Source organism: Misgurnus anguillicaudatus, chromosome 2, assembly GCF_027580225.2.
Source record: "Misgurnus anguillicaudatus chromosome 2, ASM2758022v2, whole genome shotgun sequence".
NCBI classification, from domain to species: domain Eukaryota; kingdom Metazoa; phylum Chordata; class Actinopteri; order Cypriniformes; family Cobitidae; genus Misgurnus; species Misgurnus anguillicaudatus.
In genome coordinates, this window is record NC_073338.2 from 18710001 (window position 1) to 18733501 (window position 23501).

General features: G+C 38.7%; 1 protein-coding gene across 2 annotated transcripts in view; it reads right to left on the bottom strand.

The window, feature by feature from the left end:
• The window catches only part of lamc1 (laminin, gamma 1), an 82920-nt gene that overhangs the window by 7920 nt on the left and 51499 nt on the right, over positions 1-23501 (bottom strand). For both annotated transcript variants that reach the window (XM_073874074.1, XM_073874071.1), the window contains exons 3-21: positions 21562-21692; positions 16170-16336; positions 13433-13621; positions 13161-13278; positions 12934-13032; positions 7106-7242; positions 6881-7003; positions 6586-6775; positions 6383-6495; positions 6026-6247; positions 4663-4851; positions 3375-3620; positions 3135-3288; positions 2916-3058; positions 2650-2828; positions 2418-2574; positions 408-622; positions 230-300; positions 1-108 (exon numbers count right to left, since the gene is read on the bottom strand). The exon at positions 1-108 is cut by the window's left edge and continues 30 nt beyond it. In XM_073874074.1, coding sequence (XP_073730175.1) covers positions 1-108; positions 230-300; positions 408-622; positions 2418-2574; positions 2650-2828; positions 2916-3058; positions 3135-3288; positions 3375-3620; positions 4663-4851; positions 6026-6247; positions 6383-6495; positions 6586-6775; positions 6881-7003; positions 7106-7242; positions 12934-13032; positions 13161-13278; positions 13433-13621; positions 16170-16336; positions 21562-21692 — 2951 coding nt within the window. The remainder of the gene's footprint in view (positions 109-229; positions 301-407; positions 623-2417; positions 2575-2649; positions 2829-2915; positions 3059-3134; positions 3289-3374; positions 3621-4662; positions 4852-6025; positions 6248-6382; positions 6496-6585; positions 6776-6880; positions 7004-7105; positions 7243-12933; positions 13033-13160; positions 13279-13432; positions 13622-16169; positions 16337-21561; positions 21693-23501) is intronic.

Sequence of the window (23501 nt, forward strand, 5' to 3'; positions counted from 1 at the left end):
GTCTTGTTCTCGCCATCCAATGCCTTCTTCAGCAGGTTATATGCTTTGGTAGACGTGTCATTGGCATCTTTCGCAATCTTCTCAATTTGATCTGCGTCTGCTTTATGTCTGCACAGAATCAACAGATTAGGTGTTAAGTCAAACTGTTAAGAAGATGCAAAAGCTTCAACTGCAAAGAAGATTCAACAGCAAAAGAAACGATACATAAGCTCTCATTAAGACAACTCACTTCTCAGCCAGTTTACGAGCTTCCTCGGCCAGAAGAGTCATGTTGTTTGGATCTCCGGATGTTGTGGGTATTTTGATGTCCTATGGATAAAAACAAGAACATTTGAATATACAAATGTTTTACATTCAAAGGCGGTATTGTTGTTAGATTATAAAGATGTGCTGACTGTTTAAAGATGTTTGATGTCCACTTTGCTGATGGCCTCCTTGGCTTTGTCCAGCTCCTCTCTGGCAACACTGATCAGGTCTTCTGCTTCACGGACTCGGTTACGTGCTTTGTCTGCCTGAGCGCCTGTGTTGTCCACAGTGCTCTTGATGTTTTGCAGTCTGTTCCACTGAGCGTTCAAAGTCTTGTTGATGTTGTTCAGACGATCCAAAAGACCTTTGTCCACTTCTGTATAGTATTCATAAAAATAAAAAATTGAAGATTGCTTTATAATACAGTATGGTGAACACTTAAATAGGTATGACAGGTTCATAGATAAACATGCGTGTTTCTATTAACCAATCGGATTTTAGGAATAGGTTTATGCTTTAATGTTACACTCTAAAAAATGCTGGTTTGTTTCAACCCAACGGGTAGGGGGCAATATGGACCAACCCAGACGTTAGTTTAAATTAACAGTGTATGAGTCAGTGTATCCCTGGTTTTTGCATTGTGGAAATCTTTAGGAAACTAATGTTTCAGGGCACTTGGCAGACAATTTTATTCAAAGCGACTTAAAGTGGATTACAAGGTACAGTATACATTATTTCATTAATATGTGTGTGTACCCTGGGTTTGAACCCATGACCTCTTGGCTAATGCAATGCTATACCACTGAGTTATACAAGTAAATACAAAACAGTAATACTTGTATAAATTCAGTTGACTAATAATAAATAAAAAAATAAAATATGAAATAAAATAAAATGAAATAAAATAATAAAATAAAAAATAAACGTGTATTGCACTCCGCTATATTATATTATAAATAATATTGTATACTGCTACAGGTGAATACAAAACAGTCATACTTGTATAAATTCAGTTGACTAATAATAAAAAAAATTAAAATAAATAAATTAAATGTGTATTGCATTGCGTTATATTGTATTATAATTAATATTGTATTATATCTGAACTAGATAGAAAAGGATTTGGTGAAATGGCAGACTCCCTGATCACTGACCTAACTACTGAACAAACATGCTGACTGACAAGCGAGCCTGGAAATTGTCCATATTGACACTATTCATACTGAAACAAACTAGCATTTTTTTAGATCGTAGCACACACCGTGTGAGTTTATACTTTTTTTTTGCTTAAATGCGTGAAATGAATAAACAATACCAAGCATCGGCTGTTTAGATTGTAGTCTCAATTGAAATCAGTGAGAAATCAGAAAACAAACGGATTACGTTTTCATAAATGCAAACTTAAATTTAATCCCTGATATTCCATGACTTGGAAAAAAATACATAAAATTGGTTGACTTTCAATGTCTGGAATAGACCTTTTAGAATTCCATGATATTCCAGAAATTTCACGACCCATGGGAACCATGCCAATGGTTACAACCAGCTTGGTGCTTACCATCATTTATCAAAAAATCTCATTTTGTGTTCATCATAAAAAAGAAATTCAACATGAGGATGAGAAAATGATGACAGAATTTTTGGGTGAACTATCCTTTAAATATATATCTATTGTAATCATCTTAAAAATCTTAAAAAGTTCACCCAAAAATTTAAACTTTGTCATCATTTACTCTCATGTTGTTACAAACCTGTATAGATTTTGTTGTTTTGATGAACACAAAGGAAGATATTTTAAGAAATTTATATCAGCAAACCGCTCGTGGACCCCATTCACTTCCATAGTATTCTTTTACCCTACTATAGAAGTGAATGGGGTTCACGAACGGTTTGGTTACAAACATCTCTCAAAATATATTCCTGTGTGTTCATCAGAACAATAAAATTTATACAGGTTTGTAACAACATGACGCTGAGTAAATAAAATAAAAATTTACTTATTTATCTGTTAGTACTTACTTTCTTAGTTTTACTTTTCAAAATGTTCTCATTTCATATGTATGTATGTATGTACCAAGTGCTCCTGAAAACCACAACAAATTCCTTGTGTGCTTCTGCACACCTGCCCAATAAAACTCAACTCTGATTCGCTAAATTTTGATAGCCAGTACCTTTGCTAGCCTGAGCCTCTTCCAACAAGTCCATTATAGTTTTCTCCGCTTCTTTCAGTCGGTCCTCAAAGGCCTTGTCACTCACAGTCTCCTTACTGTTGTCCAGATTATCAATCAAATTCTGCAGGTCAAGAAGCTTCTGTCTCTGCTGGTTCACCTGTATAAAAAGAGAGAGGCGTTAAAGGTCCCGTCACTTACAAAACAAATTCCCCTTAGGAGAAGTTGACCTTACCTTATCTCTGACCAGACTGTAACAGTTGGGGCACTGCTGGCAGCCGGGCGTCGAGCGGTTGTAGAAGTAATTCTCCTCGCACATGTCACAGCGAGCTCCCACGAAACCTGCACGACACCGACAACGGCCGTCCTCTTCACACTGAGCGGACTGAGAACCTTCTGGATCACAGTCACAAGCTACACAACACAAAACCAAGCAGTTATACGACAACCGTCAGCCACAACATTTACAATCAATCTTCATCGGAGTCCTTCAAGTCTTACGTTTGCATCCTGATGCACTAAAGCCGAAGAAGTTGACCTCGCAGCGCTCACAGTGTTGACCCGTCACCCCGGGCTGACACTCGCATTGACCGGTAACGATGTCACACTGCCCGTTCGTTGAACCGATAGCGTTGCAGTGGCATCTGAGCAAATAGATTCAAAAGCGTGTTTTAAGTTGCACGTCCCAAATAAAAGCAAAATAGGAAAGAGATGAAATACCGTTCACAGCCTTCGCCGCTCTGTATGTTGAAGAAGCCGGGTTCACACGCGCTGCAGTCTCTGTTGATGACGTAGGGAAGACACTGACATTGACCTGTGGACTGCGAGCAGGACGTCTGCCTGTCCACCGTACCGTACGGAGAGCAAGCACATGCTGCAGACAAGAAAAATTCAACATATAAATATATACATTGAATATACATATAAATATAAAGCAAAAAAAAAAAAATTTTTACTTACGTTTGCACTTGTCCTCTACATTTGGGGCACGTGGGTTCCCATAGAAACCCTCTTTGCAGCGGTCGCAGAAGACCCCAGCTGTGTTGTAGATGCACTTGAGGCATTCGCCCGTCTCTCTGTTACAGTTACCCACGGCGTTGGGGTCGATGTTGTTATTGCAGCTGCACGCCCTACACGTCCTGACTGGACCATTCTCACCCAGTGGGTCCCCAAAGAAGCCATCGTCACAAAGTTCACATCGCTTACCTGTGTACGACATACACAGAATTGGAATATATTATCCTGTTTGTGAAATCCAGGCCCATGGTCTAATTTTGAGATTAGGTGCATCGATTATTGATTTCTCATTGATACACACATCACATTAAAGGATAAGTCAATTTTCTTAAAAAAAAAAATCAAGATAATTTATTCACCACCATGTCGTCCAAAGTGTTCATGTCTTTCTTGGTTCAGTCGAGGAGAAATTATGTTTTTTTGAGGAAAACATTTTAGGATTTTTCTCATTTTAATGGACTTTAATGGACCCCAACACATAACAGTTTTAATGCAGTTTAAAATTGCAGTTTCAAAGGACTCTAAACGATCCCAAACGAGGCATAAGGGTCTTATCTAGCGAAATGATTGTCATTTTTGGCAAGAAAAATAAAAAATATGCACTCTCAAATCACAACTTCTCCTCATCCTCCGGTCGTGTGACGCGCCAGCGCGACCTCACGTAACACGTCATCACGTCAAGAGGTCACGGATGACGTATTGAAACTATGCCCCAGTGTTTACAAGTGTGGAGAAAGAAGACCGCTCCGACGTTGTTGTATGTCGAATGATACTAATTAATGTCTTTGTGTCAGTCTATTGTTTAAAATGGTCCGCAATTGTGCGTTTCATATATGTAACACGTGACCTTTCTACGTCATTACGCAATTATGTGAAGTTGCGCTGGCGCGTCACAGGGCCGGAGATATAGGAGAAGTTGTGGTTTAATTAAAAGTGCATATTTTTTATTTTTCTTGTCAAAAATGACAATCGTTTCACTAGATAAGACCCATATGCCTCGTTTGGGATCGTTTAGAGGCCTTTGAAACTCCGTTGAAACTGCAATTTTAAACTGTTAAGTGTTGGGGTCCATTAAAGTTCATTAAAATGAGAAAAATCCTAGAATGTTTTCCTCAAAAAACATAATTTCTTCTCGACTGAACAAAGAAAGACATCAACATTTTGGATGACATGGTGGTGAGTAAATTATCTGGATTTTTTTTAAAGAAAATTGACTAATCGTTTTTTTTACCTGTAGTGCCTGTTGGGCAGTTAGTACAAACCACCTCTTGGGATTTCGGCACCACGGCACATGTGGCACCTGCAGGACAGGGACACGGCTGACAGTCTGTGGAGGTCCCCACTGTTGAGTCGCCATAGAAACCATTCTTGCACTTTTCACAGCTCATTCCTGCCGTGTTGTGCCTGCAGTTACACATTCCTACAGTGATAAAGGACACAACCATACCACATCACACCACTTGATGGCAACATTACATTATACAATCACAAAGCTAAAAGTAGAGTTACAAATTAGGTTTATTTCCAACATGTTAACTGGACCCTTCTGACAGAGTTAACCATGCAACGTGAGAAGATCATGTGGCGGCACGCAGAACACCGAAACATTTACTGCCGAGCAATGCTCACTATTTTTAAAATAGCGGTAAATAGTAAACTAATAGATTTATTAGTTAACAGCTTAGTGGATGGTAGGTATATTTCTGTTTTGGGATGCCTACATGCATCTCCCTAAGAAATCTATTTGTGTCCATGTTGTAGATTTTTCTTATTATGTGTGAATCTTATTTTTTAGTTGTTCTTATATATCACATACATAAATGTTCATATCAATGGGCTGTACAATGTATGCATCCAAAGCAGTAACACCCACATTCAGACAATATACACAACGGTCAATTGTCTGTACAATAGATAATAATGAAATATATATGCAGCCGGTTGCCTGCAGTCTCTTGATAGAAGTTAATGGGATAGTTCACCAAAAAATGAAAATAATGTCATTAATGACTCACCCTCATGTCGTTTCAAACTCGTAAGGCCTCCGTTCATCTTCGGAAACACAGTTTAAGATGTTTTAGATTTAGTCTGAGAGCTTTCTGACCCTCCATTGAAAATCTATGTGCGGTATACTGTCAATGTCCAGAAAGGTAATAAAAACATCATCAAAGTAGTCCATGTGACATCAGTGGGTCAGTTAGAATTTGTTGAAGTATCGAAAATACATTTTGGTCCAAAAATAACAAAAATTATGACTTTATTCAGCATTCAGTCTTCTCTTACGACACTACAGTGATGCTGCTGACGTACAACGCTGCTGTTTTTTTACCAAAATGTATTTTTGATGCTTCAACACATTCTAACTGACCCCCTGATGTCACATGAACTACTTTGTAGATGTTTTTATTACCTTTCTTCACACGGAAAGTATACCGTACATAGATTTTCAATGGAGGGTCAAGAAAGCTCTCGGACTAAAACATCCTAAACTATTTTTGACATTATTTTCATTTTTGGGTGAACTATTCCTTTAAGTAATCGATATATCAACACTACGGAAATGCGGTAGATTTAGGCCGGCTTCGATGACGAACCTGTCACAGAGTCGCATGTGTCGCTGTGTCCGTTACAGTTGCAGGGCTCACAGCTGCTGAAGCGGCCCAGCTCGGGTCGGCTCCTCCTGTATCCCACCTCGCACTGCTCACAGTGTTGGCCCAGATAGCCGGGAGGACACGTGCACTTCTCAACCCAACGAGCTGGGGTGCCGGGTCCACGACGAGCTGTCGTGAGGGCAACGTTGTCCAAATAGCCAGCACCTTTGGTTGAGAGTGGTACAGTAGGTTTTATTTTGTTGCACTAATGCATATTATTACTTTATAAATTAGTATATTTGGGTAGGCTGAAGTACACATAGCCAAAATAAGTCTGCTTTAATGAATTGGCAGACGTACTTCTCTCGCTGTAGGTGCCACGAATCATGATGGAGGTCAGATTGTGCAGAAGTTTCTGGAAGTCGGCATGTTTCAAGGTGGGTCGCCAGGGGTAGTCAGGTGTGTCGTGGAGTCTGAATGAGTAAAAAGAGAAATTTTGTTACATAAAACTCATCAGAAATGCTGAATGTGTCTGTAAAAAAGAAAATAAATAAAAACGTCACCTGAAGACAAATGATTGCATTTCTTCTCCCGGGTAGGAATTGCCCTGGGCAATAAGGGGTACGGCAACACGAAAGCCCGCCCCTTCCAGTACGACATCCTCGGCTGAGAGACGCGCGTCGTGTCGCTGAATCCTAAAGTTTAGCGTGAGGTTCTGACCATAGCTCAGCAACTGATCACCAAGAAATTTCTCTGTAGAAACAGAAATCGTTAGATATCACTCATGGTCATACATTTATTATGAATTATTTAAAGCATATGAAGTTGATTCTTTAACCTAGCTGAAGTATCTTATACCTGGAGCCACAAAGTAAATAGGGAAGTAATCTTCGGAGATGAGTGAGATCTCGCGAGAGCTCGGTGACCACTGCACAGGTACGCTGGATCCGTCTCTCCGCAGTCCTTTCCAACCCTCGTCATCTATATACAACATGACACATGTTATCAGCTGTTTCTCATAAGCTTGTGTTTGCTAAAAAAACCACATGGGCCAGGATGTGACTGGATATTATGGATACTCACCTCTGTCAAAGCTGGAGGTGATTTTGTGAATGCTGTAGCTATCAGCGCTCTCGCACACAGTGGAGTGCTGGAAACAGAAGCATGGGGTGCATCCCAGAGGATTTTGGGGGTCCAGATTAAAGTAGCCCAGTTTACACCTTAACCAAAAAAAATTTAGGTATGAGACAGGACTAACTATATTTAGAATTTATTTTAGCTTTGATGTTTATAGTAACATGTTAAAGCAACACTAAAGAGTTTTTGCTTTTTGCTCCCCCTACAGGTTGGAAGCGGAATTGTCCATTACCACTGTCGTAAATAATTTAGCCTACAGCAGCAAAGCTGGCTCTGATTGGATTGTAGGTCTGCTGTAAAGTAAGTTTTTGTAGTTTTCACTCGAACTACAGGACCGCGACCCCACGGTTGGAAACTTCTTTAGTGCGGTTTTGGCCGATAGAGGGCTGCAAAGCGAATGTGAAAGTTTTGAGTGGATGAACGACAAACTTTTTTGCAAACGTTATTTTAAGGTAAAAAAAACTCTTTGGTGTTGCTTTAAAGGCAGGGTGCACAATTTTTGAAAAACACTTTGGAAAGGGAGTCAGGCCGAGCACCAAAACACACTTGTAGCCAATAAGCAGTGAGGGGCGTGTCTATTAACTGACATCGTTGCCTGGGTTGCGTATGTGTGGGGTGGGTCTATCAAAAGAAGGTCCAGATTATATTGGGGTAGGGGCGTGTTTGTTTGTTTGTTGTCAAATGTCAACATTGGCTTTCAGAGATCATGCACCCCGCCTTTAATGTTTAGATAAAGGTATCCCACTTTTACCAAAAGATGTTGGGTATAACAAGATTGAGCCCTCATTGATATAAATAGGTGACATTGAGTGTTGCATTATGGCCGTTCTGGCAATGGAAGTCCCGCCTTCTCGTTAAAAGAACCAATCATCAATCAATAAAGACTGGGGGAGGGGCTCTGTACAGAGTTGCATGAGTAGCAACCTCGAAATAGTGGTGTTTTAGTGCAATTTGAGAAAAAAAGTTCTGGAGACCGTTTCATTGGGCGCACACGTGCGGTGACGCGATAAGCGTCTGGTCCGAACTTTACTTCCGGTTTCTGTTTGTTTAATGGTCTGACTAGTTGCTGAAACTGAACTCTTAAACAAATACCACGTCGAAAATAACGAATGTTTTGGGTTCCTATGTAATCTACGTGTTGTTTATTTTGCTTGTTATATAAATAAACTGCTTTATAAAAGGACTTTGTTGTTATTTATTCTTCGCAGAGTTTACCGGAAGTTACGTGATGACCACGAAAGCCGCGTGTTTATGTTGATACTGCTAAAACAGTCTATAGTTGATGTAAGGTTTAATTGTTGGTCAGAAATATGTTGTTTAATTGTGATTTTAGAGATAATTGTCTTCCCATTCAACTAGACAGGACTTTAGTTTTGCATGACTGAAATAGCAACTCGGAGGCGTTGCAAACATCGCCACCTAGTGGCTTGGCTTCCCTTAAGAGCAGTGGTCTCAAACTCCCGGCCCGCGGGCCATTTGCGGCCCGCCCTCCCCCTCTCTGCGGCCCGCGTCACCTTTCAACAATATAACGTAATCTGGCCCGCAGAAAGATTTTTATTTAAATTCGTTTTTTTTATTTAAACGTTTAAGGGTTCGGTCACATGTCGCGTCTAACAACGCGAGTTAAAATGAGTCGAGGAGTTTCTTAAAGTATGTTTACTTTTCAAAGTGCGTGCTTGGGAGCGGAGGTTGCGCAGCGTGGGATCGCGTCACCCGTTGCTACGCAGCCACGAGCGCGCGCTCCGTGATGGCGAGGGTAACGGAAAGCGTGATCGAATTTTAATTCCTCTCGCGTCAATCATATCGTCACAATGCGATCAGTTCATCTGATCGTGACTTTGTAGTGTTTGTCCAGAGAAGATTTGTTACTTCCGGGTGGATACTCTGTTACTCAGAGAAGAGCTGCTGTGGGGTTATTACCGTAGTTCACATCAAGTCACAGCTTCTAATGGAGACACCGCAGTGGGAGATGTACTGCAACAGTTTAATATTAAACTACGGATGAGAAAATGACCCATCAAAGTGCCCAGGTTAGGAAAAGAGGAAAGATGAGGAGAAATTACAGAGGATACAACTATGTACACTTCTATATATAATGAAATATATATGAAGTATAATACATTATCTTGCTTGCTTATACATAGAGCAGTATTATTTATTTTTACTGTCCAACTAGCTTATGTAACATTGACTACCCATCCAAATGTTTTAGGATCACTTTCACTTTCAATCAAATATTTTTCTAAATATTATAGCAAATTCATTAAAACGGTGGAATAACAAAAAGGAACATAATGAAGTCAATACTATGACTGAAAACAGTCAAAAATAAATAAAAACAGAAACACGTACTGTTGGTAATTTTTTTTTATAATACTTTATTAAATGTATAGGAAAATTTGTTAGTTTTAATAGGCCTTAGTTAATCATTCAAAGCCTAATAAGGTTAAGAAAATATTTACTTACTTTTATAAAATAATGTATATTAAAAAATAAAAAACACTGTTTATATATTTTCAAGTATTATTATACATTAAAAAATATTTTAAAGAAATATTGTACTTTTTTGAACGTTAAAATAGCTCTGCGGCCCTCTGATGAAATGTCAGTCTCAGAAATGGCCCCAAGCCAGTTTGAGTTTGAGACCCCTGCTTAAGAGACTTTGCTATTAGAATTGAAATAACAATATTTTATAACTTAGTATTCAAAAGAAAAAGCAGATCAGGTCTGTCAGGGATGGCCTGTCAGGGCAGTGCACCCTCATGAGTAACAAGCGGTGCATGGGTGAATCTCAGCAAAGCGCTAAAAGACACTATAATGCAACTTTTACAAATATTTTGACTTTAAATTCCTCCCCTTCACAGCACCGCAGCCATCAAACTACAACAAATTCACTGTATCTAATATTATAATTCAAGTCCATTACTGTGGGGTTTTATATCAGCTGCTGTAAGCAATGCTCCTCCCACTGTTATGCATTAACTCACTTTTCACACAAAACTGCTGTCAATGTCGATTTTTAGTACTTTTTACTTTGATTGATCAGCATAACATGCAAGAATGACATTTATATTGAGGAATGTTGTTTTGATGTGAATGTTGTGAAGATTTATCAAGCATGGATTTGGTGCCAAAGTAACAAATCACGGTGAACAGATCACTTAACACTAGTGAGATCATCACTGGACATCCAAAACCACAAACAACAGACGTATAAATCAAGAACTGTAGTATTTTTTAACTCTTGAGACCGCTTTCTGTGTTTCTCATGGGGATGTACTGCAGGATTATCAGTTCATGTGTGGTCAGGCTGAATGAATGAGAGGAATGTCACAGCTGACATGCAAGTGAAAGGGTGTGTGTGAGTGTTTGGGGGGGTGGGGAGGGGTAAAAGATGACATTTTGGTGAAAAGTGCTGCGTGAAGACAGTCAGGAAACATGGGATTATACAGACTTTTCACAAGACTGCAAGAGGTTTTGCAGTTAAACACAGCTAGATGGAGCAGGAGTGTTTTGGCATGCGTATGGATATTGCAAAAGTGCAATAAATATAAAGTCTAAGAAGTCATTAAAGGAAAACACCACATTTTTTCTATATTTTACTATGTTCTTACCTTAACTTAGACAAATTAATACACACCTATCTTTATTCAATGCGTGAACTTAATCTTTGTACGGCGCATTGTGAATGTGTTAGCATTTAGCCTAGCCCCATTCATTCCTTAGGATCCAAATAGGGATGAATTTAGAAGCCACCAAAGACTTGCATGTTTTCCCTATTTAAAGACTGTTACATGAGTAGTTACACGACTAAGTATGGTGGCACGTGCCAATTTTTTAAGCGGATAAAAAATGAGAACTATATTGTATGGCGGAAGAGCACTTAGTTTGCTGCGCACAAGGTCGAAGTTTATTTTAATATTACTGCGCATAAGGTCGAAGTGCCGCAAACTACTTGCTCTTCCGCCATACAATATATTTCTTATTTTCATCCGCTTACTTTTATTTTGGGCCACCATAATTACTTGTGTAGTAACAGCCTTTAAACAGGAAAAACATGAAAGTGTTTGGTGGCTTCTTAATTCATCCCTGTTTGGATCCTAAAGAATGAATGGGGCTACGCTAAATGCTAACACATTCACGTAAAAAATTAAGTGCACGCATTGAAAAAAGATAGGTATGTATTAATTCTTCTAATTTCTGAAAACAGAAACGTGTGTTGTGGTCGTTCAAGGTGTACAGCTAACAAGCCAAAAAAACCCAAAATAAGTTTTTATAAGCTGTCGAGCCGTAAAACCCAGCCTTTAAAGGTGCAGTGTATAAATTTTAACGGCATCTAGTGGTGAGGTTGCCAGTTGCAAACAACGGCTCAGTCTACTCCTCACCTCTCGCTTTTGAAACACATAGAGAAGCTACGGTAGCCGCCACCGGACAAACATGTCATCGTCGGAGACAACTTAGTAAAAAAGTTTGTCCGTTAAGTGCTTCTGTAAAAACATGGCGGCACAAAATGGCGACATCCGTGTAAGGGGACCCTCGGTGTATGGAGCCTGAATCTATTATCAGGGGGCTTTATACACCCCTGATAATATAGTTTTGTATATTATTTTGCATTTCGGTCAAGAGATCATTCTAAAAATTACACACTGCACCTTTAAGAAAAAAAAAGTGGATCGCTGACTATGTTTCCCCTAGTTGGCGCATTTCGACTAATAGGAGTACTATGGAAAGTTGCCTGTTTTACACTTTTGTATCTTTAAACGCTCGTTTTTTGGGGTGAACAGCTTATAAAAACGTATTTTCTGGATTTTTTGGCTTGTTAGCAGTACACCCTGTCACACAGCTGCTTTAAGGCATCATTCTGTTTTTTGTTATAAGCCAGAAATGACAAGTAGGCAGCATCTCGCAATACAAAGTCAATGTAGACAGTTGGACTGTTTTCCCCCCAGTTGGCGTGGTTTTCAGGTTATGACGCATTGCGCTTTGTCTCTATCGATCAAATAAATGGGATTGTTTTGACAACAATGCATCTATATGCAAAAAAAACTCTTTAGTACATTTTAGTACATTGTTGTTGTGTAAGCATACCCTAACAGTGTTTTTTAAACTTAAGCAAATTTATAGCACGTTGCTAAATCATGAAAACCTAAAAAATGTAAACTTTTCAACCCAACTAATATAATCAACTAGTTGTTGGTGTCCCCGTCGTGTCTATTACAGTTAAGAAGCAGTTAAACACTTTATGGTGACTGTAAGTCTGGAGGCCCTACATGGGCTGAATGAGGGCTCTCAACAGGGAAACCTTTGCTACCCTGAGCTATTTTCTCTTTCATTTGACACTGAGAGATCCAGGCTCCTAATTTTGTTCCTCAGACACACACATACACACCCCGCTCAAATCCTATCCATCAGACAAACACTCACACAGGGACTTTCCATTAGAAAAACCAAGCAGACGTCAGATAAACAGCTGTTTATAAGCAGATATTCTCATCATAACAGCCCGGGAGCTGAAAGCTAGAGAATCTTTATAGGCCCATCTGCCGCTGCGTCGATACCCGTGTTAATTCCTCGACACAAATGCTGATGACTCAATTCCAATTTCAGACGAGATTTAAACAAACCCCACACAATAATAACTTTTGTCCTTGTGAACAAGTCAAGTATGGATGATCAACAGCCCAGGGGAATTTTAAAAGCCACGGCAGTTGTCATTGTGCATCTGTGCATGAGAGAGAATGTGTACGGATGTTAAAAAAATTAAAGAGGCTGACCGGTCACAGCTGAAGCCGTCCACGTTCTCCTTGCATTGGCAGCGTCCTGTGTTTACATCGCACTCCTGCGTGCTTCCGGCTGGATCACACGAGCACGGTCTGGAGATAGACAGGTGGAAGAAGAAAAATAAGAGAAAGTAAAATGGTAACAACTCAACGCTTAATGGGTCGGCACATAAAATACGATCTTTTTAGAGTTTATGGTAAATTATTTAAAGGGCCGGTACCTGCAGCCTGCTTCAGTCAGCGTGTGGTACCCGGGCTGGCATCTGTCACACTTATCTCCCATCACTCCAGGCTTACAGCTACACCGGCCAGTGTTATCACACTGGGTACTGAGAGACCCTGTGGATGAGGAAACATAAATCATACTCGGCTCTGTTAACTTGCTGTTTTAAAATGGCTCTTAATGTGAAGATGCCCAGACTGCTGAAACAAAGCCCAAATCGTTGATGTAAAGTGTAATGCGTTACATGTCTGCATAACATTTATTACTCACCGACAGGGTTGCAACCGCAGGACAGACAGCGGCGACCGGACCCGTCTCTGTAGTAGTTGTCCAAGCATCGCTCGCAGTTGGGCCCATCCGTGTTGTCTGCGCAGTTAAGGCAGTGACCTCCGTGACCCGTGGCACGATACAGCTCAGTGTCAAAGTAACATTCATTACTCTTGCCGTTACAGTTACAGGCTGAAAGAGAGACACACCTCTATGGTCAGAATTCCCAGAGGCAGCATATATTTGAGCATCTGACGCAGGCAACATTTGCAATGTGAGAAATGCTCAAAGTCTGGGGTGATAACAGAGGAACTTATGCAATCTGAATGACGCAAGTCATCGGGATTTAAGCCTCTGCTCGGTAAATAAACATTCATGAGAGTGAAATGGGAGAAAGAGTGGAACTATGGGATGGAGTAGCAAGAGATTTGTGGGTGTGAGAAAACTGAGCCTCGGGCTGCACATCAGATGTGCAGATTAGTCATGCATTTCCAGGACGTGCCTGCATGCATATGCAACCAAAAGAGGACACAACTTACAATATGATTTGAGAAAAACAAAAACATGGGTGGGGGTTAGTCTATGGGGAAATGGTGTAAATTCAGATTTTATGAAGAAGGAAATTAAATATTGTAATGCAAAATCTTCATACGGTATTACACTGGACATAGGACATTAGGAGTAACAAGTGTAGTAGTTTATCCCAAAATTAACATTATTTTGTTATAAACCCACATGTTGTTTAAATCCTGTATTGTTTTCTGTTTTATCTGAAACACAAAACAAGACCTTAGAGATGTGGATCTCACCCTTTGGGCCTAAAATTGAACTGAAATTTAATATTTGTCAAACTATATTGTTCCCTGTTAGTTCATGTTAGCTAATGCATTTGCTAATGTTAACAAATACAACCTTATTGTAACCTTGTTTGTGTTACCCAAATATCCTAATTTCAACTTTCAGTTTTGTAATTTTTAATTAAATTACAATTTCCATATTGATTTTTACAACTTTGCATTGTATCAAAGCAGCTATACCGTAAATACAGAGAAAGAATGTACAGGCAAATAAAAAAAGCTGTAATATATGTATGAAATATAAAGGATATATTGTATCATTACAAAATACATTAACAGTACCAACTGCAAAAACAATTATTGTATTCATATTATTATATTTGGGTCAGTGACGTTAATTATTTTGTGTCCGTATGGTTCAATTAAAATGTAAAAGGGTTAAAATTTAAAATAAATTTGCAGATTACTTTTCCTTTTATTTTTGAGGACCATGTCTAAAAATTCTGGTTTTATTTCATTTTGAAAAAATATTTGGGGGATAATTGCAAAAATGTCAATGTGGTATAACCGGTCTGTGTCAATTGGTGTAACCAGTATCTTTTTAAATTAAAATATAAATATATTCATAAAAAAATGTGGAATAAAAAATAACCATCTAGATTAGTGTAATATGATTTTTTTAACATAATTTTTACATCATTTGTCAAAGATTATTTAAAAAAACAGAGCTGTTTTCAGCATATGTCAGGACAAATATTACAAAAACGCATTCAAATTTACATTTAGAAATAACTAATAAAATTATATTTTAAAATGATTTTTTAATGATCACGCTTACATGCCATCAATGTGGATAAAATACTGGATAAAATATTTAATCTCTCATATTCTTTGGCGCAATTGCCAGTTACACCATTTGACATTTTCACGTCCATTCAGTCTTAACTTTCATAAAAATTGTGCAAATGTAATATTTTTATTGCATAAAATTAACATAAATACACAATGTGCATTGAAATAAATCTGATGTGTGCTCTTAAAACAAGTTTTTTAAAAAGATTTTGGAATTTCTCATCTTGCCAAACCGATTTTGTTTCTGACCCGATTACCATTATATTCCTAGCACTATTAAACAAGCTCATGTATAAAAAAATCATAAGACATATGTAAGCAGTACTAACTGTAAAAACTTTGTTTAACTTTCATCATGCTAATTTACAGCTGAAGTCGAATATTTTCGCGAAAGAGGAGTTTAAAGCGAATACCGCGTGTTCGCGGCAATCAGGCTGCCCAATTTGTGTAATTTGCGCGAGTTTGCATCTATTCACGTCTTTGCATTGACTTTGTATTTAATCTACTCGTGCAAAGAGTTCAATTCACGTCTGGTGTGTAGGCTCATAAGATTGTAAACATTAACTTTATAGTGCTATTAAGCAAATATGCAAATCAACTTTTCATAAGGTGTTTAGTGATGATGCTCACTGTAAAAATAACTGTCTTTATCATCTTTTGCAGCGATTTTTGTGTGAGCATATCAGTGAACACCCCTGACCACTCTGTGAGTTTCACGTCTTTGTAAACGAACGTTTAATGCATTTAGGAAGGATTGTTCCTGTGCAAAATTCTCGGGCCAGCATCATATGTCTAAATTTCAGTCAAAACCGTTCTATTTCATCATAAACAATCTGAAAACAGGGCTTTAAGTGTAAAATACCGAACTTGTCCTTTAAGCACTACCTCAAATCCTGAGCATCTGTTTTTCATAGATGGAAACAAGTATGAATCATAATGTATTTTCTTTGTTTTATAAAGACCAAATGTCTAACTTCTGTGCTCCTGTGATAATACAGATTTGGAAAAACATGTGGGTGAGGAAGTGATCTATTTGCTTTGGTTAAAGTGCTCCTTTAAAAAATTTAAATCAACTAGAAGAGGAGACTCACGCATGCACTCGTGAGGGTTGTCGGACGTGGCTCTCCTCCAGGGACGGTCATTGTAGAAGGGCTTGCACACGCCGCAGTCCGGCCCCTCCGTGTTGTGTTTACAGTTACACACCAATTTGCTGTACTCATTCTTCACGCACTCGCTGGCATGACCGTTACACTTGCACCTGGGTGAGAAAAAAGAGAAAAGGTAAACGGTCAGGTGCAAGAGGTCATGGCACAATGACAGGGCAAACTTACTGTATATGTGTGTACACATCCTGTGGCTGTGGTAGAAAAAACAGCCCAGGCAGGCAAAAACGTGCCGCAAAGCTGTTCAAACACAGAGGTCTGACGATGTTTGTTGAGCCTATCACTGAAATGTCACCGCGCCTTTGTTGTCAGAATGACGGCCTGATGTCTTTGTCCTGTCTGCCCTTTGAGGTACCGTATATAGAAGGGACTATAGTGCTTTACACAATTGCTTATAGTAGTAATTTCTTTCCTATACTCTTAAAGCCTGTGGTAAATATTGCATGTTATATGGTCATCTGGAATGCTTGATTTTGATTGGCCAGTGGCAACATTTCGAGGTTTGTTATTCCCAGATCAAATTCAAGGACTAAATGTGGGGACACATTTCAAGTGAGAGCAAGGTTACATCGTGTTACCTTTTAAGATACATTGTTACAGTTTCCTTTTGGGGACGCCTTCAGGTGCGTCTGAATGTGTATATCAAATTCAACCAATGGTGAGGCTTAATGACAAAGAAAGGGTGACGTGGGAGCCAGGAAGTATATCGGTATCTGAAATATTGCCAAAGACGGCGTTACAGGGACGCAGTAAGTATGGCAAAGGAGACGCAGCACCTTGTTCCCTTCTCCGGGAATAAAAGTTACATACATAACCAGAGACGTTTTCATTTGTCAAACACAACTATGCAAAAAAGCATTTTGGTATGAATCAACATTCGCATACAGAAGATATAAGCATTTAAAGCGAACAGTTTAGCACGTGTGCTTAAAAAGTCTAGAATTTTTGTAATATTATCCTACACTACACAGGGAATAATATTGATTTTTTTCCAGAAAACTTCTTGCATAAAATAGATTTAAGCACTTTCAATAACCTATATCTATGTATTTATATTTTCAGAAACTTCCCAGGGCCTTGATTTTCCCCCCAGATTCACAAACTTTCAAGGATTTCAAGGACCCGTGGGAACCCTGTTGAAAGTGAAGTTTAATACTTACAAACAAACTCAATATAAATATGCATAAATTCTTACATATGAAATTGTATTTAAAAATAATAAAAAGGGATGCTTGTCTTGTTTGAACTTGACTTTAAGCTGCTAGTAAATGTTATTATATATTATTGCATATATCCATGCATCTGAATCGAAGGGACAGTTCACTCAAAAATGAAAAATCTGTCATCACTTATTCCCACATGTCATTCAAAACGTTTTTTCTTCAGTTGAACACAAAAAATGCAGTGATGCATTTAGCAAATATAGTGACTTATCGTGCATTTTAACAATCAAACCTATGACTTTTTGCGCTGCTAACGCACTGCTTTACCAATTGAGCTACAGGAACACTAAATGATTGAATGCCAAAAATGACGAGTTGCGAGTGAACTCTATTTTTAAGCATGCACATGCATGAAAAAGCTGCCAGCAAACATTGAAACATTCCTGAAAGAGATCCTACTTTAGTTTGCCAGATTACCAAATCAATTTGACATTATTCAGCGGTAGGCCTACCCATCAAAACCAGGTGCACGAGCCAACGTTTGTGCACAAAACCTTATATGTACTCGACTTCAATAATGTTGCTGTACAGCAGAGCCTCCGAGAACAAGAGGGAACTTGCCATCTTTTGTGCATTGTTTCAGGTGATCCCTGGCAAAGCTTCATGGAAAAGGTGACGTGATGCCTAATATAGGATAGTGCAGGATGTGCTCTGATCGGATGTGCATATTTCCTAATCCTGAAATATATATTTATCTGACATGCATATAAATCACGATGCACCAGGTGTGTGGTGCTGCTAGTCATCTCTGGATGATCAGAATCTAGGCAGATTTGACTCAATTTGGGTCCTGTGAGGCAACAGGTGTAAATGATTCCCCCTGGCCTCTGCCCGGCTGCCCTCCACGGACCTTCTGTCTGTCTGCCCGCCCCGTTTCTGTTTCTCTGTGCTCTGTAATCCAGCACTCCCAGGCAGGAATGTGGGGAATGTGGACTGTGTAATGGAAATCTGCTCCACGTTTCAAACAGATTAAGGTGAAAAGGCGTACACTGAAGCATTGGGATATGTTTGACACTTGCTCAACACCGATCTGATCCTTTATACTGGCTTTCTTTTGCATGTCCTTCCTGTCTAAAGCTCAGTGTAATATATTTGTCTACAGCTCAGTGTAATACAAAGTTACCAGAGATAAAAAAACACTGGAAGTTAAGGGATTGGAAAGAGTTTTGCATTAACTTGTAGACATTTAACAGCCAATGTATATTCAAAATGACAAAATGCATCCACATCAACCCTATTACACAAAGATCCTTTCCTACTATGCTGCAAATGCTCATAAATGCATTTAGGATTGCTTGTCTAAGGCTATAAAATACAAGTTATAATGTTATAAAAATAAGTTTACTTTCTTGCACAGACTGAATGTTTTGCGTCATAAAACCTCAATATATTGTGAGGAACCTTTTTTTACCCTCAAAGTGACGGCAGCCATAGACTTTAGGAATCAAGAAGGACCAGAGTTTACGATAGAAATCTTTTTTATTGTCCTACCGAAGAAACAAAGTCACCTACAGTGCTTAAATTGAATAGACCACCTGTGAATTTTCTCAAACACCATCTTGCATCATGAAGTGCTTTAATGTGGTTCTCAACGTATTACCATTTGAAACGGGGGTGAGGAATGTAAAACTGAATTTGTGTTTTATACTGAAATTTGAGCCGGCACATTCAGCTTTTCTCAGATGTCGGAAAATAATCACGCGTGATATTCAACCATTAAAACTCATTTGTCTATTAAGGACTGCATGAGTAAATAGCTGTAATTGGCCATCTGAATAAACGTTTAATCAAGTGCCTTTCTTGTAAACATTAAATTTGAAAAATTCATGGATAACAACCATTATATTTTAGCATTAGAAATACTAATGTGACTAAAGAGCTTACACATACTGCTGGATTAGCCCTTACAGAAACATCAATATTGTTATGGTAGTTTATGGCAGCTGTGGCATTGGTTGGTGGTCTAATAAATTTGTTGAGCACTTGCGTCTCAAATGGGCTGAGAGTGAAGACATGAAAAGGACATTTTTATTTTTCTGTATCCAACTATTTCTTTAGGACTTTTTGTACCAGGCAGGGCTCCAGACTAACTTTTTTCACTAGGAGCACGGTGGCCCCCAACTGAAAATTTTAGGGGCGCAACCAGAAAATTTAGGGGCACACACTGTAAATCAACATGCCAACCAAATATTCACATTTCTACTAATTTCCACTGTATTTTTAATAAATACTTTAATTATAGATGCAAAAAGTACAATGTGCTGTTTTTAAATTCAGTGTCACGTCACAAAAAAGGTCAAATTTACTGGTCGCACGTGTGCGACTGGATGTAAAATTCAGTAGCACACTCTCAAATTTTGGTGGCAAAATGGAGACCTGCCATGTGACCAGTTTACAAGAAATAAGCAGTTAACTCTTTTCCCACCAACGTTTTTTTAGTTGCCAGTCAGCGCCAGCATTTTTTATGATTTTAACAAAAGTTTAATGCCCTCCAGAAAACTTTCTTTGTTAAATATATAAACATAAAATATTTCAAACACAAAAGTAGACCCTCTAAAATATAGGAATGTTTCTTTAAAAATACAAAATGTTGAGCAAAAAGCTGAGATAATTTCATTTTTGTGAAGGACTTTTGATAGAGCGGTAGATTCAGAGCGATAATCAAAACATACACAAAAAATGTTACTGTTTTGGACCAGTGGATGCTTTAGTGTTTTATAAGTTATAATATACAATATTTCCGCTAGATAATAGCGGAAATATAGATTGCAGTAGCAACAATATAACTCGTCAATGGCTGGGAAAGAGTTAAAGTATATCCCTTTATCAATTTGTTATAGAATTTAAAAAACAATATTGTCAAATGGGTAGTAAGCAAGGCTTGAAATTAACACCCGCCAACCCGCCAAATGCGGGTAGATTTCGGCTGTGGCGGGTAAGACAGCCAATACCACTAGCCACTTTGGCTGGCTGAATATTTTTTTCTTGTAGTTTTCTTAAAAGTTATGTGAAATTATAAACAATGTGCAATGACACTGGGAAACTACAACTCCCATGAGCACTCCCTGCTGCACCCAGTGCAACGTACTGAGACCGTTTTTTTGAGACGCGCACGCGATCAGCGGAGGCTCGCGTTGCAGACCAAAGCGCCACCTTTTTACCAGAGAGAGCGCGAAATCTGATGGATTTGCGAATGCACGGGACACAGTCTGAGCGCACACACGTACACTTTGGGAAAGATAAAACAATTGCATGGAAGTGATTGAAGAGATTTAAAGTGCGTGCACACTCTCTGGGCAAGAGCGGAGAGAAATTCATAGCGCATACTGGAAGGCGCACATCCCAGTTTTGTCCGAAATCAAAGGAAATCCACCAGTGGAGAGGTTCACGCATCATTTTAATGAAGGCTACTTTGTGCAACAATAATGCCCTCTCGACATAAATGTCTTAAATAACTTTTAACAGAAACCACGATCAAGCATATAAAATGTACTGCTGTTGTTAATAAATATTTAAAGTGTTTGTCTAGGGGTTTGTGTTTATCTTCTCAGTTAACCTTCTACACCCCTGCTCCACTTTTATGACTTCTATTTATGCCTTTCTAGCATGTTTTTCATGAACCTAAATATATGATATTATCTATACTGATATTACCAGCTAAATAATGTAGTCTTAATTTGGGTGGTCAGTCTGCATTTGAAATTCAATCTGTATCTGTTTTAGCTAAATCGAGTACAACTACTCAAATTAAAGTCATTTTAGGATGCCAAAGTCAAGTTTAATCATCAAGTGAAAGTGAAAATGCTGAGTGGCTAGTAACTTTTGAAAACAACTAGCCACTTTGGCTGGTGAGCAAATAAGTTAATGTCAACCCCTGGTTGTAAGACACATTAAAACACATGAAAGGCCAAGTTGCAAAGTCCAAACATCATTGTGAAACAAACCAACATGTATGTGAACACATAAATGCTGAAGACTGAACCAAACACAATCTAGACTGATGCAATTATTGCAAACTGGAGGTTGCACGTCTCAACACAGCTGGAAACACTTAGTTGTTTTATGATGGGAGCGCAGATGTTTAAACCAAAACTCACCTTCCTCCCACAGCAAAATCTGATATGGCGTAGTAGTAGGACTTAAGAACTTTGGGGTCGTTGAAGACTTCATCTCCGAACGTGTTTAATCTGTTCAGGGTCACCCGGATGTCTGTTGCAGTCACCCAATCCTGAGGAAACGACACAACAGAGCAGAAGTTACACATAATGTGGTATTATAAAGATGCATGGGGAAATTAAAATGGATTTATAAAGATCTCAGACAGAGATGACAAAATTTATGACTTTATTTACACGTGGAATGCTTTTAGGCAAGAATTCTTACCCATCTGCTCTATGCACAGATGTTTAAAGTAAAAAAAAAATTCTGGCATGTAATCTAACCCAAAGCTGCCTGATTCATGTTAAATCAATATAACACAGAGAAAAAACATGTCTGCAGAGCACTGTTGAGCATTCATGGAAAAAGAAAAAACACAATCCTAAGTGCTTGGAAACACCATGTCCCACAATGTTTCCCCGCTGAACGGCGCCCGTGTGTGGTCACATGCCAGGAGAACCAATGGGAACGACCACAGAAACCAAGGAAACCAAAACATGACTCAGATCAAGACCACGATCTTTTTCCACTCGCCCTCGGATTCACTATAAACCTTACGAGTTGTTATTTTACGAGAAGGGCTGACAGAATAAACACAGGAGGTTAACCGGGTAACACGTTAAAGCAGACATCTTCAGTCCACTGCAGCCCTGCTGTCAGCATGGAGGAAACATTCCTTAATTCATCCTGACAGTCATGATTCAATGCATGTTCCTGTTTGGGAAGAGTGCCAAAGTCACTACAGCCCTCTTTTCCCAACCGTGAACATATTTCCCACGGTGAAATGCCTGGATGTGAAATATCAGCTGCTTCTTTCACAAAGCTATATTATGTGGGGCTCAACAATAATGATGACCCAAGGGCCAGGTGCCAATAACAGTTTACCCAATCAGGCTTGTGCTTACACTTTGTGAGTACCGATCATGTGTTTTTACATCTTTCATAAATATAACAAGTTTAATTACATACAGACGCAAGATGTGTGTTGTAACACAATCTAACTGTCAACAAGACAAAAAGAAAGTGTTCAGTATAAACGAAACCGCTAATTATGAACTGATGATAGTAATGATGACAGATTGGAAGTGAAGTGACATCAGTGCAGATCATTTCATTTCAAGTCGACAACAAACCAAACAAACGTGTTACCTTCACTCATCACTCATGTTTCTATAATGCAGCAGATACGAGAGCCCTATAATGCCATAGAAACAAATCTATTCCTATTAAAAGAACTCTGGGGATTGGTATTAATAGCTTTATGCCACACGAGATGTCTGATATTCAAGTATCTGACGACAAGGCTATAATTGAAAAGCTCAAATGCAAAACCCTCTTAGTGCGTATGACATTATATCAGAGTCTTATGTTTACTATAGATTGAGTAATTTCACTTTAATAGCTAAGAAAAAGGGTGTTAGTGTGTAAGTGAAATGCCTTGTTTTCACAAATTTTTTGGTATTTAACAAATTTTACTGTCTTTCACTGCAAAACCCTCTAAGTCCTCTATTGCTAAAAAGTTACTTCACAGTCCTTTCTGAAAAACTAGGGTTGCATCGATAGCTATACTATCGTGTATCGACGTTAGTCAGATATGTGGTGATAAGGGCTCACTATAGACCGTTTCATCGAGTGCACATGCGGTGACGCGATAAACGTCTGGTCCGAATTTTACTTCTGGTTTCTGTTTGTTTAATGGTCAGACTAGTTGCTGAAACTGAACTCTTAAACAAATACCTTGTTGAAAATAACAAATGTTTTGGGTTCCTGTGTAATCTACGTGTTGTTAATTTTGCTTGTTATAAAAATAAACTACTTTAAAAAAGGACTTATTTATTCTTCGAAGAGTTTACCGGAAGTTACGTGATGACCACGAAAG